Source organism: Rutilus rutilus (assembly GCF_951802725.1).
Source record: "Rutilus rutilus genome assembly, chromosome: 1".
NCBI lineage: Eukaryota > Metazoa > Chordata > Actinopteri > Cypriniformes > Leuciscidae > Rutilus > Rutilus rutilus.
Window position 1 is genome coordinate 55,814,226 of NC_140209.1, and position 13,597 is coordinate 55,827,822.

Genomic DNA, 13,597 nt, shown 5'->3' on the forward strand with positions numbered 1-13,597 from the left:
TATTTTAAGATATTCCAGCACAAGTTACTTTCAGTTAAAACAGCTCAAACATGCGTTTTAGTCTGGAACTAGACTTACAAGGGGTGGTTGATTATGATTTCACTTTTCTAACTTTAGTTAGTGTGTAATGTTGCCGTTTGAGCATAAACAAAATCTGCAAGGTTACAATGCTCAAAGTTCAAAGCAAAGGGAGATATTTGCTTTTAAAGAAATCGCTTTTTAAGGACTACAACAAACGGCTGGTAGGGACTACACGACATTCCTCCGGGGTTAGTGACATCACCAACCCTAGAATTTACATAAACCCCGCCCCCGGAACACAATTTATAGATTATCAAGACAGAATATGCTAATCAATGACTAGAAGATAACTACACATAAGCTAAATGAATTCCTCAACTAACCATTCAGAAATGTCCTGTTGCTTTCTACATGTGGTCACTTCTTCTTGAGTCTCTCCATCATTGTCTGAATCCGGTTTGAACATAAAAGACTAATCGTTTTTGAAATTTTCAGTGTGTGTCTGTGTGAGGTAAAAGGACACGAGCTCTTGAAGCTCCGCCCTCTGTGCCGGGAGCATCAGCTCATTTGCATTTAAAGGAACAGACACAAAATGGTGCGTTTTTGCTCACCCTCAAAAAGTGACAACTTTAACATGCTGTATAAAAATATCTGTGGGGTATTTTGAGCTAAAACTTCACACACACACTCTGGGGACATCAAAGACTTATTTTACATATTGTGAAGAGGGCATTATACCACCCCTTTAAGCCTTGTCTGTGAAACTGGCCAATAGAGTATCTGATTTGAACAGTACTGAAGTATTTTACTTGCACTGATTGTAACACCTAAGAGACATGCCAGTGAAAAACAAGAAACTGTTGATTTGTGAGGAGGGCAATCACGTTTATTTTCTAAAATCAATATAAAACTCAACACCTCAATATCGCAATAAATCAAAGTCGACACAACAGCCTCTTAAACGTCTACAAACACTCAAGTCTCAGTTCTCAATAAGGACATAAGTAAACCAATATCCTTCAAAAAGGTCTCTTCAAAATAATGGTTAGACAAAATAATGTTGAGTAAAATTAACTTGCACTAGATGTTCTGGTTTCGGCTGCAGTCACAACTGCTCATCTCATACATGAAACCCCTGAGATTCAGAAACGACCTGCTAATGCACAGTGAAAGTATAAAGTATAAAGTAGCCTTGTTGACAAGTTTGGGTGAGTAAGGGCAAAACACACAGGATAAAGTACCTTAAGTGTCCTGTAGATGGCGATACTGCTTCTTTTGTAGCAGCAATAAACTGATGCAGAATGATGCCCATGCAAAATGTTAACAAGTAATTGCATTACATCACAAGTAAAGACTATAATATGCTAAATTTAGTCAAGTATAGAGTAAAAGTTGCTAATATCTTTTATACTCAGTAAAACTACAAAGTAGCCAAAAAGATACTTAAAGATCCTGTACCTGATATTTTTTTCTTCTATTTGGGCAAAATGGTTTAAAGTGGTGGTTGAATATGATTTCACTTTTCTAACTTTAGTTGGTGTGTAATTTTGCTGTTTGAGCATAAACAATTCAAAGCAATATTCAATATTCTGACTATTTTAGACTGGTTCGGGTCGTACCGCTGTAAGGACTGCAGCTTAAAGGACAGTTACTAAGTCCCCCTGTGGTGGAAATCAAGCTTTTAATGTTGTTTATATGTCTATCTGGTGTTTTTAATATGCTTTAAGACAAACATGTGCAAATTCATAAGTCGACACCATTACTGAGTATTTTCTCCTTAAAACTGCAGTGAATCAAAGACAGTCTCAAAAACACGGTTTGAAACCGCTGGTGTTTCTGACGTCACAAACTACCTTGTAACCAATCAGGTCAATGTGTGATCGTCAACGAGTGGATCTCTGAGCTGGTGGGAGTGAGTGGAGGCGGGACTAATTTGCATATTCATAGACACCGCGTATACTAAATGAGGCAAGGGTGTAGAGTTACATTCAAGCTATTTTAAGAAATGATCGATATTTTTTTCAAGGAAAAAAACTTTTAAATATGTAATTTTGGTGATCAAAGATGAGTTTTAAGGGATGAAATGATTGACTACAGGGAGACTTTAAATATTTACACCACTGATCCTAGGATGCATTCACAACATTTCAAGACTCCAACCAATACAATTTCTTTCTTCTGTGGAACACATGGGATTTGAGAGCTTAAAGTGGAGGGAAAAATCCAAGCGTTTAATGGTTGTGTTTTGACCACTTTGGATCATGTTGACAATATTCTTTCATTGTGTGGAAAAGAGCCGCTCAGAGACTCTTCAAACTAACTTTTCCACAGAGTCGTCAAAAGACCACCAGTTCTACATTTTGCCACGGTTGTTCCTCAAATGAATGTTTCCACAAACATGTGGCATGGGACTGTTAGCCCCCAGTTCTCTGCATCCACATCTCTCATGTATCAGAGCGGTTTGGAAACAGCCAGGCGAGCACATCCTGAAGGCCCTGTCCCGAGCGCCCACTGATCTCTAGTGTTGTGACTGACTGAGGCGCAGTTCTAATGATGTCATCAATCCTGAACAGCGACTTCAGCTCCACAAGAGACATGGAGCACGGAAGATCCCTGAGGAAAGAAATGTATCACTGGAGTGAGGAGCGATAGGCTTAGCATGACTTACTGGATTTATTGAATTAAATCAACAAGGGAGACAGCAGCTGTTTCCATCCACCTCTTTTGGGATATCTCATAAAAAAAACACTGGATAGAAACTATAAGAGTCGCATAAATTCTAAAAATGTGCATTAAAAAACGTATGTGCTCAATTGAAGTTTTTATTTGATAAGAAGACATGCGCATAAACTACAATGGAAACACATTTAACGAATAAATGTGACTTTGCCTCATCAGCGGATGTGATTGGATAACTGGACTAACCAGCAGACCAATCGCATCACAGCATCTCAAATGTTGGTTTGATCGTTCTGAAATGAGCCGAAGTCTGTCATGAATGATTTTTTTTTATTCCCTCCCAGAAGCGTCTCACACGATTGCGTTCCCAAACATCAGGCATCTGAACGCAAGATAAAACGACCGCGTTTATTGAGTCTCGCTCAGAATAAAGAGTCACAGTGGCTTCGCCGATTTCAGCAACTTCCATTTATTGGAGATATTTTGCACCAAATTCCCAGGAATTAACGATTTTGCTCTTTTGAACACATGGGATGGAAATGCTGCTTTATTTGCAACATTCCAATTTTGCGCAAGAGTTAAAGTCGTAACTTTGGATGTAAACGTAGCTGGTGTGTGACCTCTCCTGACCTCTTGTTGAAGAGTATGAGCACAGCAGCGTGAAGCGGCTCCGCAGAGAGAACAGACAGCAGCTGGACGCAGGACGATGAAATCTGGCCAATGTTGCCACAGTCCACCACAAACTGCAAGGCATAAAGAACAAATGCATATCAATAGTGATGGACAACATGATCATACTGTAAATGTACATACAGTCTCTCTCCAGGACTCTCAAAACAATGAAGAGAAAACCTGCCAATAATCTTCACGTCCAGAGGTTGATAATCGAGGGATTCTACGAGCAAAGCCATTACCTTCTGCCATCTGAGTTACTGAGATATTCACTACCAGTCAAATGTTTGAACACACTTCATTCTTCAATATGACAGTCTGTTTTTCACATTTTTATATACTAGTAAATTCATAACTCACAACACATATGGATATATGGGAATTATGTAGTGACCAAAACTGTTAAAGGAGAACTCCGGTCAATTTTAACATTGAGCTCATTTTTTTGTACATTTGGAGTGCTGTCAATACAGAGAACAACGACAAAAATCGGTGTTTCCTACACCGTGTTATCCTCTTTTTAAAATTTGCACCCTGTTGACTTCAATGGGGTAAGTTTTAAACCTGCTTTTAGCCTCTTAACATCCTTGATGTGTCATAACAAGTGCACAGGTCATGTGAGTGATTCCTTCGGAGTGAACGCGAGTGAATCTGACTGCAGTAGATGTGAAAGAAATATATAAAAAATGATGTTTATTCAGCCAGCGCACATACCTGTATTTACATCCTGTTTTCGGTTGAAGTCCACAGTAATCGATTGTCGAGTTCACGCACATAGTTTAGTACCTATGATCACGCGCGTGAACTCGACAATCAATTACTGTGGACTTCGATCGAAAACAGGATGTAAATACAGGTATGTGCGCTGGCTGAATTAACATCATTTTTATTAATATCTTTTACATCTACTGCAGTCAGATTCAGCCGCGTTCACTCCGAAGGAATCACTCACATGACCTGTGCACTTGTAATGACACATCAAGGATGTTAAGAGGCTAAAAGCAGGTTTAAAACTTGCCCCATTGAAGTCAACAGGGTGCAAATTTTAAAACGAGGATAACACGTTGTAGGCAACACCGATTTTTGTCGTTGTTCTCTGTACTGACAGCACTCCAAATGTACAAAAACATTAGCTCAATGTTAAAATTGACCGGAGTTCTCCTTTAAGCAAATCAAACCTTAAACCTCTATTTTGGCTTCTGTACTATTATATATTTAAACTTATTTCTTTCTCGTTCTCTTATTTCTTGACTTGTTGATACTCACTATAACGGATGTGCAATCTAAGTAGTATTTTGGCCAAATGGGCCCCATACAGCCTCCCAACTCTCGTACTGTTATTTTCTTCCTCCGAAATATGAGGTCTGTGAGGTTGGTGCCGACCTAGGAAAGAAAGAAAGAAAGAAAAGAAAAGATACTTCACACAATAATTTTTTCTAATCACCTTTTTGAACAGTTCCCCAACTTATTTCCACACACGCATATATTAAAATAAAAGCTAGTATTTTGAATTGGTTTTGTAAATATTTGTATTTTTTATTTTACTCTAATGCATTATTAAAATTACTTTATTGTGATTTAAAGAAACTATTAAACTGAAAAAAAGTAAGACATCTTCATTTCCAATGTTTTCCAAACCTTTCATTTGTATTGGGCTACTTTAGTTTCAGATCGCATAATTCAATTGATTTCAACACTAAAACTCACGGTTTGCTTTATATTGCGTTTAAAATATTACAGAAAGCTTTATTTTACTGGCTGAACAGCATTAGTGTGAAGAGGAGAAGCTCACCGTGGGAAGAGTGACGGGCGCTTCACCCAAATCCGCATGCGCGTCCATCTGACACAACTGTTAGTCCAGATAAAGGAGTCATATTCATTGACAGTGAGTGAGAAATTATAATAAGAAACTATTATATATTTAGGAAGGCAGTCTGTCTTGTGTAAACAGCTGGTAAAGGATATTCTGTAGTCGTTTCAGTAAAAGCGTTTTTCCAACTCCAGTTGCACCGAGCAATAAACACATCGCCTCGACCACTAAGTCTGCTCACAGTTTCTGTCTCAGAATAATAGCGCTGTTTTAAAGATTTCTGTTTTACACATACAAGCATTACAGGAGAGATTTCCTGTGTCGCCACGGCAACGATGCTATTTACAAAATAAAAGTCTCCATGTGTTTCCTGTATGATTATTTTTGAGGATTCATCGCTCCCTCTGGCGAGCTGTAGCAGGATTGCTCTCCAAACCCATTGTGAAAGAGCAGTGTTTTGTTGTATTAAATGTACATTTGTAGTGTACTTAAAGTCATAAAAGTATATTTTTTTAAAAACTGCAGGCCTACTTGCGGTTAATAAAATATTAACGGAAAAGGGCCACTTGCATGACTATATGTCTTAACACATTTAAATAGACTTTTAAAAAGTATATTAAATTAAAAGTTTGACTTTAAAAGTACATATTGAATCGTTATGTTTAAAAAAGTGTCGTGCTTAAAAGTAGTACACTTATTTGAATATGTTGGCACATGTAAAATAGCTTACTTTAACTATAGTGTCGTAGCCTAAATATGTTTTAAATGTATTAAATTGCAACTCAGATAATTATAAATGAGTAAGTGTGTTTAAATACATGACATACATGATTCACAGAAATTGCATTAAAAATATATTTTAGTCTGCTGTGCATGTCAGTACATTCGGCAGGACACTTTAACTATATTTCAGAGACAATAGAAGAAAGTATAAGGATGCAATAATTGGATTTAATATACATTTTAACTCAAATACATTTTCATTTAATTGCAATTCATATTTAAGTGTGAGAAAACATTAGATTCCGTTCACAATGTAATATACAAGTATATTGTTTCTTTAATAAGAACTCCTAAAAGTACAGAATGCTTCTTTTTCACAAGGGTTTGCATATTTATCATTATGGTATTATCATCTTGGAAATAAAAATGATATTTTAATCCAGTTTTGCGTTAAATGTCATAAAGGGGTGGATCTGGAAACCTGGAAACAACCGGATGGTTTATTTTAATGGCGTCCTGGATTGTGTTGAAGGATTATATGTTTGTTCGGACTCGGAGCATTTTGTTTTGTAAACGAGGGTGAGAGTGTAATGGAGAGTTCACAAAGAAACTTTTGTTGAAAGATGAAGCAGCAGCTGTGTTGGATCTGACCGTAAATAAACGATTTCATAATGCTTTGTCTGTAAATTACGGTTTTATATAATGTCACATCATGTAATAGCGAGTGGGCGTTGATACCGTTTCCAACACAATGACTTTAGCCAATCATAACAGTGGTCGTTTACTGACCAGCCTTACAGGACCCGCCCCTTAAAAACTGACCATTTCAGACAGAGGGTCAGAATGAAGGTTGAAGATCACCGTTTTTCTGCATTTTTGTGCAAAAAAAACAAAACAAAAAAACTTTATTAACATTATAAGTGAACCTCAAGGAACATATTAAAATATAATATCATGACCCCTTTAACCATTAGGTGAACCTGAGCTTCCTTTGTGTTTTATTCTGTCCTTTAGATCGAAGCTCCTTCAAAATGACTCACATTTACAGCTGGATGTAAATTGTGTTTTCACTGTTTTTTTTGTTTTTTTCTATATGAAGTAAGTGAGAATATTCTGGATGAAGTGATTGGCTGAACTCCAGTGATCATCACTCTTTCAGAGTTTCTCTTCCTCATATATGAGTCTCTCAGTCTCTCTTATTCTCTTCATCTCTCCACTAAACTCAAACTGCTTCACAGGGAAGATGCTGATCATTTTCTACTTCACTCTCCTCACTCTTCTGTCATGTAAGTTATTTCACTAAAAACATGTTGTTCTCTCAGGGGTGTCAAAGTTGATGAAATTAATTGTATTGATTATCATTTTTCAGGTGTCAGATCTGTGAAAGTGTTCACACAGAAACCCTCTGTGCTGACAGAACAAAAAGGCAAATCTGTGACTATGGATTGTAACATTGAAAAGGATGAGAGTAATTCTGTCCGCTGGTATAAACAGAGTCCAAATGCAGCTCCTCAGTTTGTGTTGAGATTCTATCATTCATACAGCTCTCCTGTATATGGTGATGGTTTTACATCCAGCCGCTTCACATCTAGAGCTCAGTCAAATATTGACTATAGTCTGATCATCAGTAATGTGGATGTTGGTGATTCTGCAGTGTATTACTGTGAGACATGGGACAGCTCTGCTAGTGAGCACGTATCACAGTGATTCACACCATGACAAAAACCTCCTCACTGCTCACATTCACTTCTGCTTTTAGACAACAGATGATAAGAGCACTACTTCACTTCTCAGATTCATGATGAATTACAAACTAATCACAGATGCTGAGAATATTCTCCAATTTCTTAACTATTGTGTCTGTTAAGTGAACTCGTCTCTTATGGTGATTTATTTTATTTATTTATTTTTGTCCTGTTTGGAGCTGGAGTCTTACCATGGCTGAAGCTCTCCTGAATATGGATCTGGATTCTCCTCTCCTAAAACTACAAATCAATACTATAGTACAATACTCATAAATATAGACGTGAAATGTCTTAATAACACTTTGGATCTGTTTCAGCTTCTCTCAAGAATAATCTATAATTTAATACATGGTCAATTAGGATGATTTTCCATTACATTTGAAAGTCTGTACCTTCTACGTCTCTTCACTCCTCTTTCATCTCTTCCTTTTGTCTTTGTACAATTTCTCCTCTTATTCTTTCCACTTCACCCATCTCTTCTCCCTCTCCTTTTCTTAAATCCTCTCCTCCTCTCCTCTTCATCTCTTTCCACCTGTTTCACTCTTCCTCTCCCATTCCTCAACTCTCTCCACTCTTACACCTCTTTCTTTCCCATTCTCAAGCTTATTCTTCTTTTTTATTTGCATAACAATGTTTGTTACTTCTGAAAATAGTTTTTATCGGTAATGCAATTGTGATAGCTGTGTAAACAATTACAAAAATTGCATTTCCAGTGATGTGTGAATTGATAACCAGAAGATACCAGTTTGGGGCCGAATGAAATCATTCCATGTACGATTGAGAATATGACAAATTATACAGTTTTGTTTGCTGTGTTTGGAAAAATGCTATATAAATGTTTGAGATTTTGTAAATTCAATAAAAGAGCTGCAAATGTTTTCTTCCTGATATATTCAACTTTTTGGTTGGATATGTAAACTGTAAACACATTTGAGAAGCTTATACTCAATGTTTTGTGGAAATTATGCATATGATTTGTAATTTGTATGACATAAATGAAAACTAACAATCTGTTTAGGACAATTGTAAAGTGTTACGATCACTGTGTTAATAGGTGGTTTGCAGTCACGTGATTGTGATGACGCGCGAAATTCAGATGGAGGGCAGGAAGTGAAGAGCGGAATGGAAGAGATGGAGGAAAGTCCGAACTGTACTACTTTAGACGCTATTACAAGCGAAAAATATAACAAAAAATTTAAACATATGTTGGACGTGATCCTTACGTTATGAAGAGGAGCGATTTTTCAATTGAATTGAAAGATTTGCCTGTAACGTTACATTTGTCTTCAGTTACAGGGGTAACTTAGCCTGGCTAACGTCAGACCAAGTCTCATTGAGACTTGGTCTGGGAACTACGTGCGCATTTTCTCGTATTTGAGGCGTGGTTTACGAATGCCCAGAGCCGTTTATTGGGCGCTATGAATGTCTATCAAATGCGCCTGTATGTAGCTCATAGCCAATCGCTTCAATTATACCAGATGACGTATGTAGAGTGAGAGAAATTCGACGAGGAAAAAGACGATGGGTCAAAGATTTATTTGTACACGATGGCGTTTAGCGAATATTACCGTTTGTGCAAGATAAACATGAGGGTAGAAGGTAACGTCGAGTCTGATATAAACAAACTGCTTCGGTGTCGTCATCATCTTGCTGCTCCCTCCCCGTTCTGTGATTGGTTCCCTTTTTCAGGGGAAAAATTGTCCCATGGTGTCCAGACTGCCATAGCAGCGTGAATAGAATCGCGGTTCAAACCCAGGCTAGGGGTAACTTACAAACTCAAAGAAAAGAAGAAACAATAACTTTAATTGTATGAGGTGGGCGTGTCTATTGTACGAGGTGGGCGGGTCTTTCAGTGGCTCCTCCCTCTCAGAGCTCTTGACTGTCTTAAAGTTTCTCTCTCTGATCATCTCAGCATTATTCTACAGCACTGCTCATCTTTACACGTCACACGGACCAAATCACAAGATGATCTCAATAATCTGTGCTTTCTTTACTCTTCTGACCTGTAAGTTTTCATCATTTCTGATGTCAGATTTAAAGTGTTTTGACACACAATCTCATATAAAGGATGTGTTTATTCTGCAGGTGTCAGTGGAGTGACTGTAGTGACTCAGAGTCCATTAATCACAGTCAATAAAGGACAAACAGCTAAACTGGACTGTAATCTGGGGACAGTAAATAATTATGCTAGATGGTACAAACAGACTCCAGGAGGAGTTCCTCAGTTTGTGTTAGTGTTTTATCATGGCTGGAGCTCAGTTACATATGGATCTGGTTTCTCTGCTCCTAAATTCACATCAACACATTCATCTAAATCAGATTATAGTCTGATCATCAGTAATGTGGATGTTGGTGATTCTGCAGTGTATTACTGTCACACATGGGACGACTCTGCTAGTGAGCACGTGTATTCGGACAAGGAACAAAACTCATTGTGACTGGTAAGTGATCTTGTCAGTGTATTTCAGGACTGTTTACTGGAGGTGCTTGATAAAACTGTCTCTGACTGAATTCACACATTTAACTATTAACTACAAATATGAGTTTTTTGAGAAGTACAAATATTTTGCAAGTTAAGAACTGGTCTCAAAATATTTCTCCCCTCATGCTGACCAAGATGTGATTCCTAAAGATGTCTGCTCCTTGAAAGTTGTGGAATGTGAGAACTTTGCCAGAGGAAGAAAACATTGATTGAATATTGTCTGAAAATGGGCCTATGTTCTGTGTACACACCACTGTATCAATAGGCTTGTTTGAGATGCGCCTTGCCTCGCCTGAAATGTATGCGAGAGTAGGCGGCTGCAGTGAGAGGAGGAGTGAAAAAAGCGCAGGCAAGCCGGATAGTTCTCTCTTCTCGCAGTGGATCTGACACCTGTGAGATCAAAGATGGATATCGCGGGATTCACGCTCGTGCACAGTGTTGCTAATAAACTGGATGTAATTTAAGTTCTGTTGCTTTTATATGAAAATAAATATAATGAACAAGACACCCAAAGTACTTATTTAATTCCATTCCAAATACATGTTTATCAATCATGTTTTTCTTTAACCCTCTGGGCTTCTTCGTAAATGGGTCACACTTAGCTTCCTCCCGGTCAAAAACGGACAAAGCCTTAAAATTTAACTTTATTTTTTCCCAGGATAACCAATCAAATATATTTTTGTTCTATAATATTTTCTGATTATTATTTAGAATTTTTAGAGTTTTTTATGATACTTTGCATTAATTATATAATTTTTATGAGCTATTTTTTCCATTAGAATTAATATATATATATATTTTTATTTTATTTTTTTTTATTTTTTTTTTTCAATAAATGCAACATTTCACATCAAAATAGAGTGCAGGCCTAAAAAAAATTCAAGTGAGAAGAGCGCCATCTAGTGGCTTTAAAATATATAAATATGTGTCATGTCCTATAACCGCCTATAGGCGGCCTATAGCTTTTTTATTTATTTTTTATTCCCATTCGGAAAGAAAAAAATTAATTACTAAGCAACCACTGAATGGAACAGCACAAATCAAATTATATATCATTTTAAAGCTTAGGATCTCAGCTTTTTAATGCATCTAATTACATTTATTAACTCCTAACGAGTGCTGAGTAATCCCTCTAAAACCGAGTGTACCGCCAGCAGGCGCCACCTAGCTGCGAAAATATTCATTACCATATTTTTCAAAAATCTTGCCTTGATTAACACAAAGTTGATGTCATTTGAAAGCTTAGAGTCTGAACTTTACAGTGAATGTATCCACTTTGAAAAACTCGTAAGTATTGCTGAGTTATTTGCTGATAAATAGAATTTCTTTTTTTTCATAATCTATAAAATAATGTACTGCAATGTGTCAAAAACATCATACAGCTCATGAAACATTCTCAGATAATTGAAAATGGCACTTCATTTTTTACAGCATATTATTACAATTAAAATGAGCCCAAAATTAACATAATCTATTGCTTTTATGACAAGATATTCTTCATGGAGAAAAGATTGCCCATGAGGGGGTGTCAAAGACTGTACAAAAAGGCTATCTCTTTTCCAAATGCTGTAACTTTTGATTCCTTTGTCCAAAAATTATTATTATTTTTTTATCCAGATGCAGCTAACATGTAGGGGGACTTCACTAAAAAAGAATTTTCCTCCTACCTTATTTCCTTTCTGAGTTATTCCATGACAAATAAGAAAGATATGCAAAATCATAATAAAAATTATATATATATATTGTCTTTTATCCGCAGTTTCTCTGCAGGACAATGTCCAAATGTAATGTAATTTATATTTTCAAAAAATTTAAAAAGAGTTCTTTCAAACGATACCTACCTTTTGACTCTCCTTGCTATAGTTTTGGAGTTATTATGAGTATATAATTTTTATATAGTTTGGAGCAAAATTTGCTGTTTCAGTCTTACCAGTTAATTTCTCTGTGTGTGTGTGTGTGTGTTTGTGTGTGTGTGGGGGGGGGAGGGTGTCTTATTTGCACTCTTGATGTTTTAGAGTGTCACCCCTTCATTGCTGTGCACTCTTTTTCTGCACAGTGGCTGATTTGTAGTTTGTACCACCAAAAGTTTCTCTGAGTTTTCGTATTTTTTCGTATTTCCCATTCATTTCCTATGTCGGTCATTTTTGACCGGGAGGAAGCTAAGTGTGACTTTTTTTTTACGACCCTTTAACATATCCGAATCATGTCCATGATTTTTTTGTGTGTTAGCTAATACAACAAAAGTCACCAAGTGTCATCCCATTACGATGAAGCAAAAAAATAAAAAAAATAAAAATGTATACGTTTTCGGTCATTTTTGACCGAAGAAGCCCAGAGGGTTAATACAGACATACAAATGTGTTTTCTTTTTAAATAAAAATTACAATGCATAACCCATAGAGATCGCACTGTCAGATAGTTTGGGAATATTCACACATAAAGTATAGGCCTACACATAAACCATGATATCAGAGTTTTAAAATTTTTTTTTTTTTTTTTAAAGAGAACAATAGGCTCCATCACAGTTGTTTAAGCCAATGGACATTAAGCTGTGTCGTCAGCAAGTCGTTTCCCATCGTGCTTTTGATCAGCGCAGTCGGTGGTTTGACATACGTCAGAATGACATCAGAGAAAGGCGGACCGCACTCGGACACATTTCTAACCGGCATGCATCTCGCGCTGATCACCGGTGATCGGTTCTGCGCAGATTTTGGTCATCTCAAACAAGCCTAATATCAATGAAAGTGTGGACATTGTTTTGTATTGAGATCTCTAATAAAAATAAAACAAAACTTGTAAAGTGAATTTAACAGTCAGATGTTTTTAAGTACTCAAAATGTATTATTCCACTGTCATTTTAGTATTCCAAACTGAGGTGGTTTTGGAGCAGACCCTTAGGATGATTTCCAGGCAGTGGCCAAGACAGGTTAGCCTGGTCCTACCAGACTCTCGTACTTCATTTCATTTACAAAAAGAGTCTGGCCACTCTCCATTGACAAATGTTAACTTCCTGGAAGGTGTATACTCTGTTGAAGTTTAAAACTATAATTAAAACTAGAAACAAGTACTACTACTACTACTACTACTTCCGCTGCTGCTGCTGCTAGTACTAAATACTAACTACTTCAACTTTCTCAACTATTATACATCGTACTTTGTCCAAAGTGACACACAATGAAATGTAACAGTGAGATGATAACACTTTTATTGAAACCAAATTTGTCATACACAGATAACGTATATAAAAGATCATCCTTAAAGAATCCTTACATGTAGAGCATACATGCATAGCTAAAAATCATTGGTGATTGCCATTATATACCACAGCGGCACACTGTAAACCCCCTGTGTGAGTGAGTGTGTGTGTGGTGTGTGTGAGTGAGTGTAGTGTGAGTGAGTGAGTGTGTGTGGTGTGTGTGAGTGAGTGACAGTGTGTGTGTGTGGTGTGTGTGAGTGGTGAGAGTG

General features: G+C 36.9%; 2 protein-coding genes across 2 annotated transcripts in view; one reads left to right on the forward strand and one right to left on the reverse strand.

The window, feature by feature from the left end:
- Nucleotides 1-890: 890 nt before the first annotated feature.
- Nucleotides 891-5,503, reverse strand: arl16 (ADP-ribosylation factor-like 16). The gene is made up of 5 exons (XM_084391998.1): nt 5,337-5,503; nt 5,165-5,222; nt 4,639-4,755; nt 3,331-3,443; nt 891-2,634 (listed from the first exon to the last, which is right to left on the reverse strand). Exons 1-5 carry the CDS (start codon nt 5,396-5,398, stop codon nt 2,466-2,468), a joined length of 519 nt encoding a protein of 172 aa, XP_084248124.1. The 5' UTR covers nt 5,399-5,503; the 3' UTR covers nt 891-2,465.
- Nucleotides 5,504-7,042: 1,539 nt separating this feature from the next.
- Nucleotides 7,043-13,597, forward strand: part of LOC311290028 (immunoglobulin lambda-1 light chain-like) — a 48,879-nt gene continuing 42,324 nt past the window's right edge. The window contains exons 1-3 of the mRNA XM_084408315.1: nt 7,043-7,191; nt 7,275-7,600; nt 10,058-10,091. Of these exons, the coding sequence (XP_084264441.1) occupies nt 7,083-7,191; nt 7,275-7,600; nt 10,058-10,091 (469 nt within the window). The 5' untranslated portion in view covers nt 7,043-7,082. The remainder of the gene's footprint in view (nt 7,192-7,274; nt 7,601-10,057; nt 10,092-13,597) is intronic.

Excerpts from the sequence above, each read along its gene's own strand:
- arl16 (XM_084391998.1), bottom strand. The coding sequence starts at position 5,398 with ATGTGTTTATTGCTCGGTGCAACTGGAGTTGGAAAAACGCTTTTACTG. Across the intron at positions 3,444-4,638 it reads TAGATTGCACATCCGTTATA|TTTGTGGTGGACTGTGGCAA; the intron begins GTGAGTATCAAC and ends TATGCCTTGCAG. Across the intron at positions 2,635-3,330 it reads CTCATACTCTTCAACAAGAG|GGATCTTCCGTGCTCCATGT; the intron begins GTCAGGAGAGGT and ends TTCTTTCCTCAG.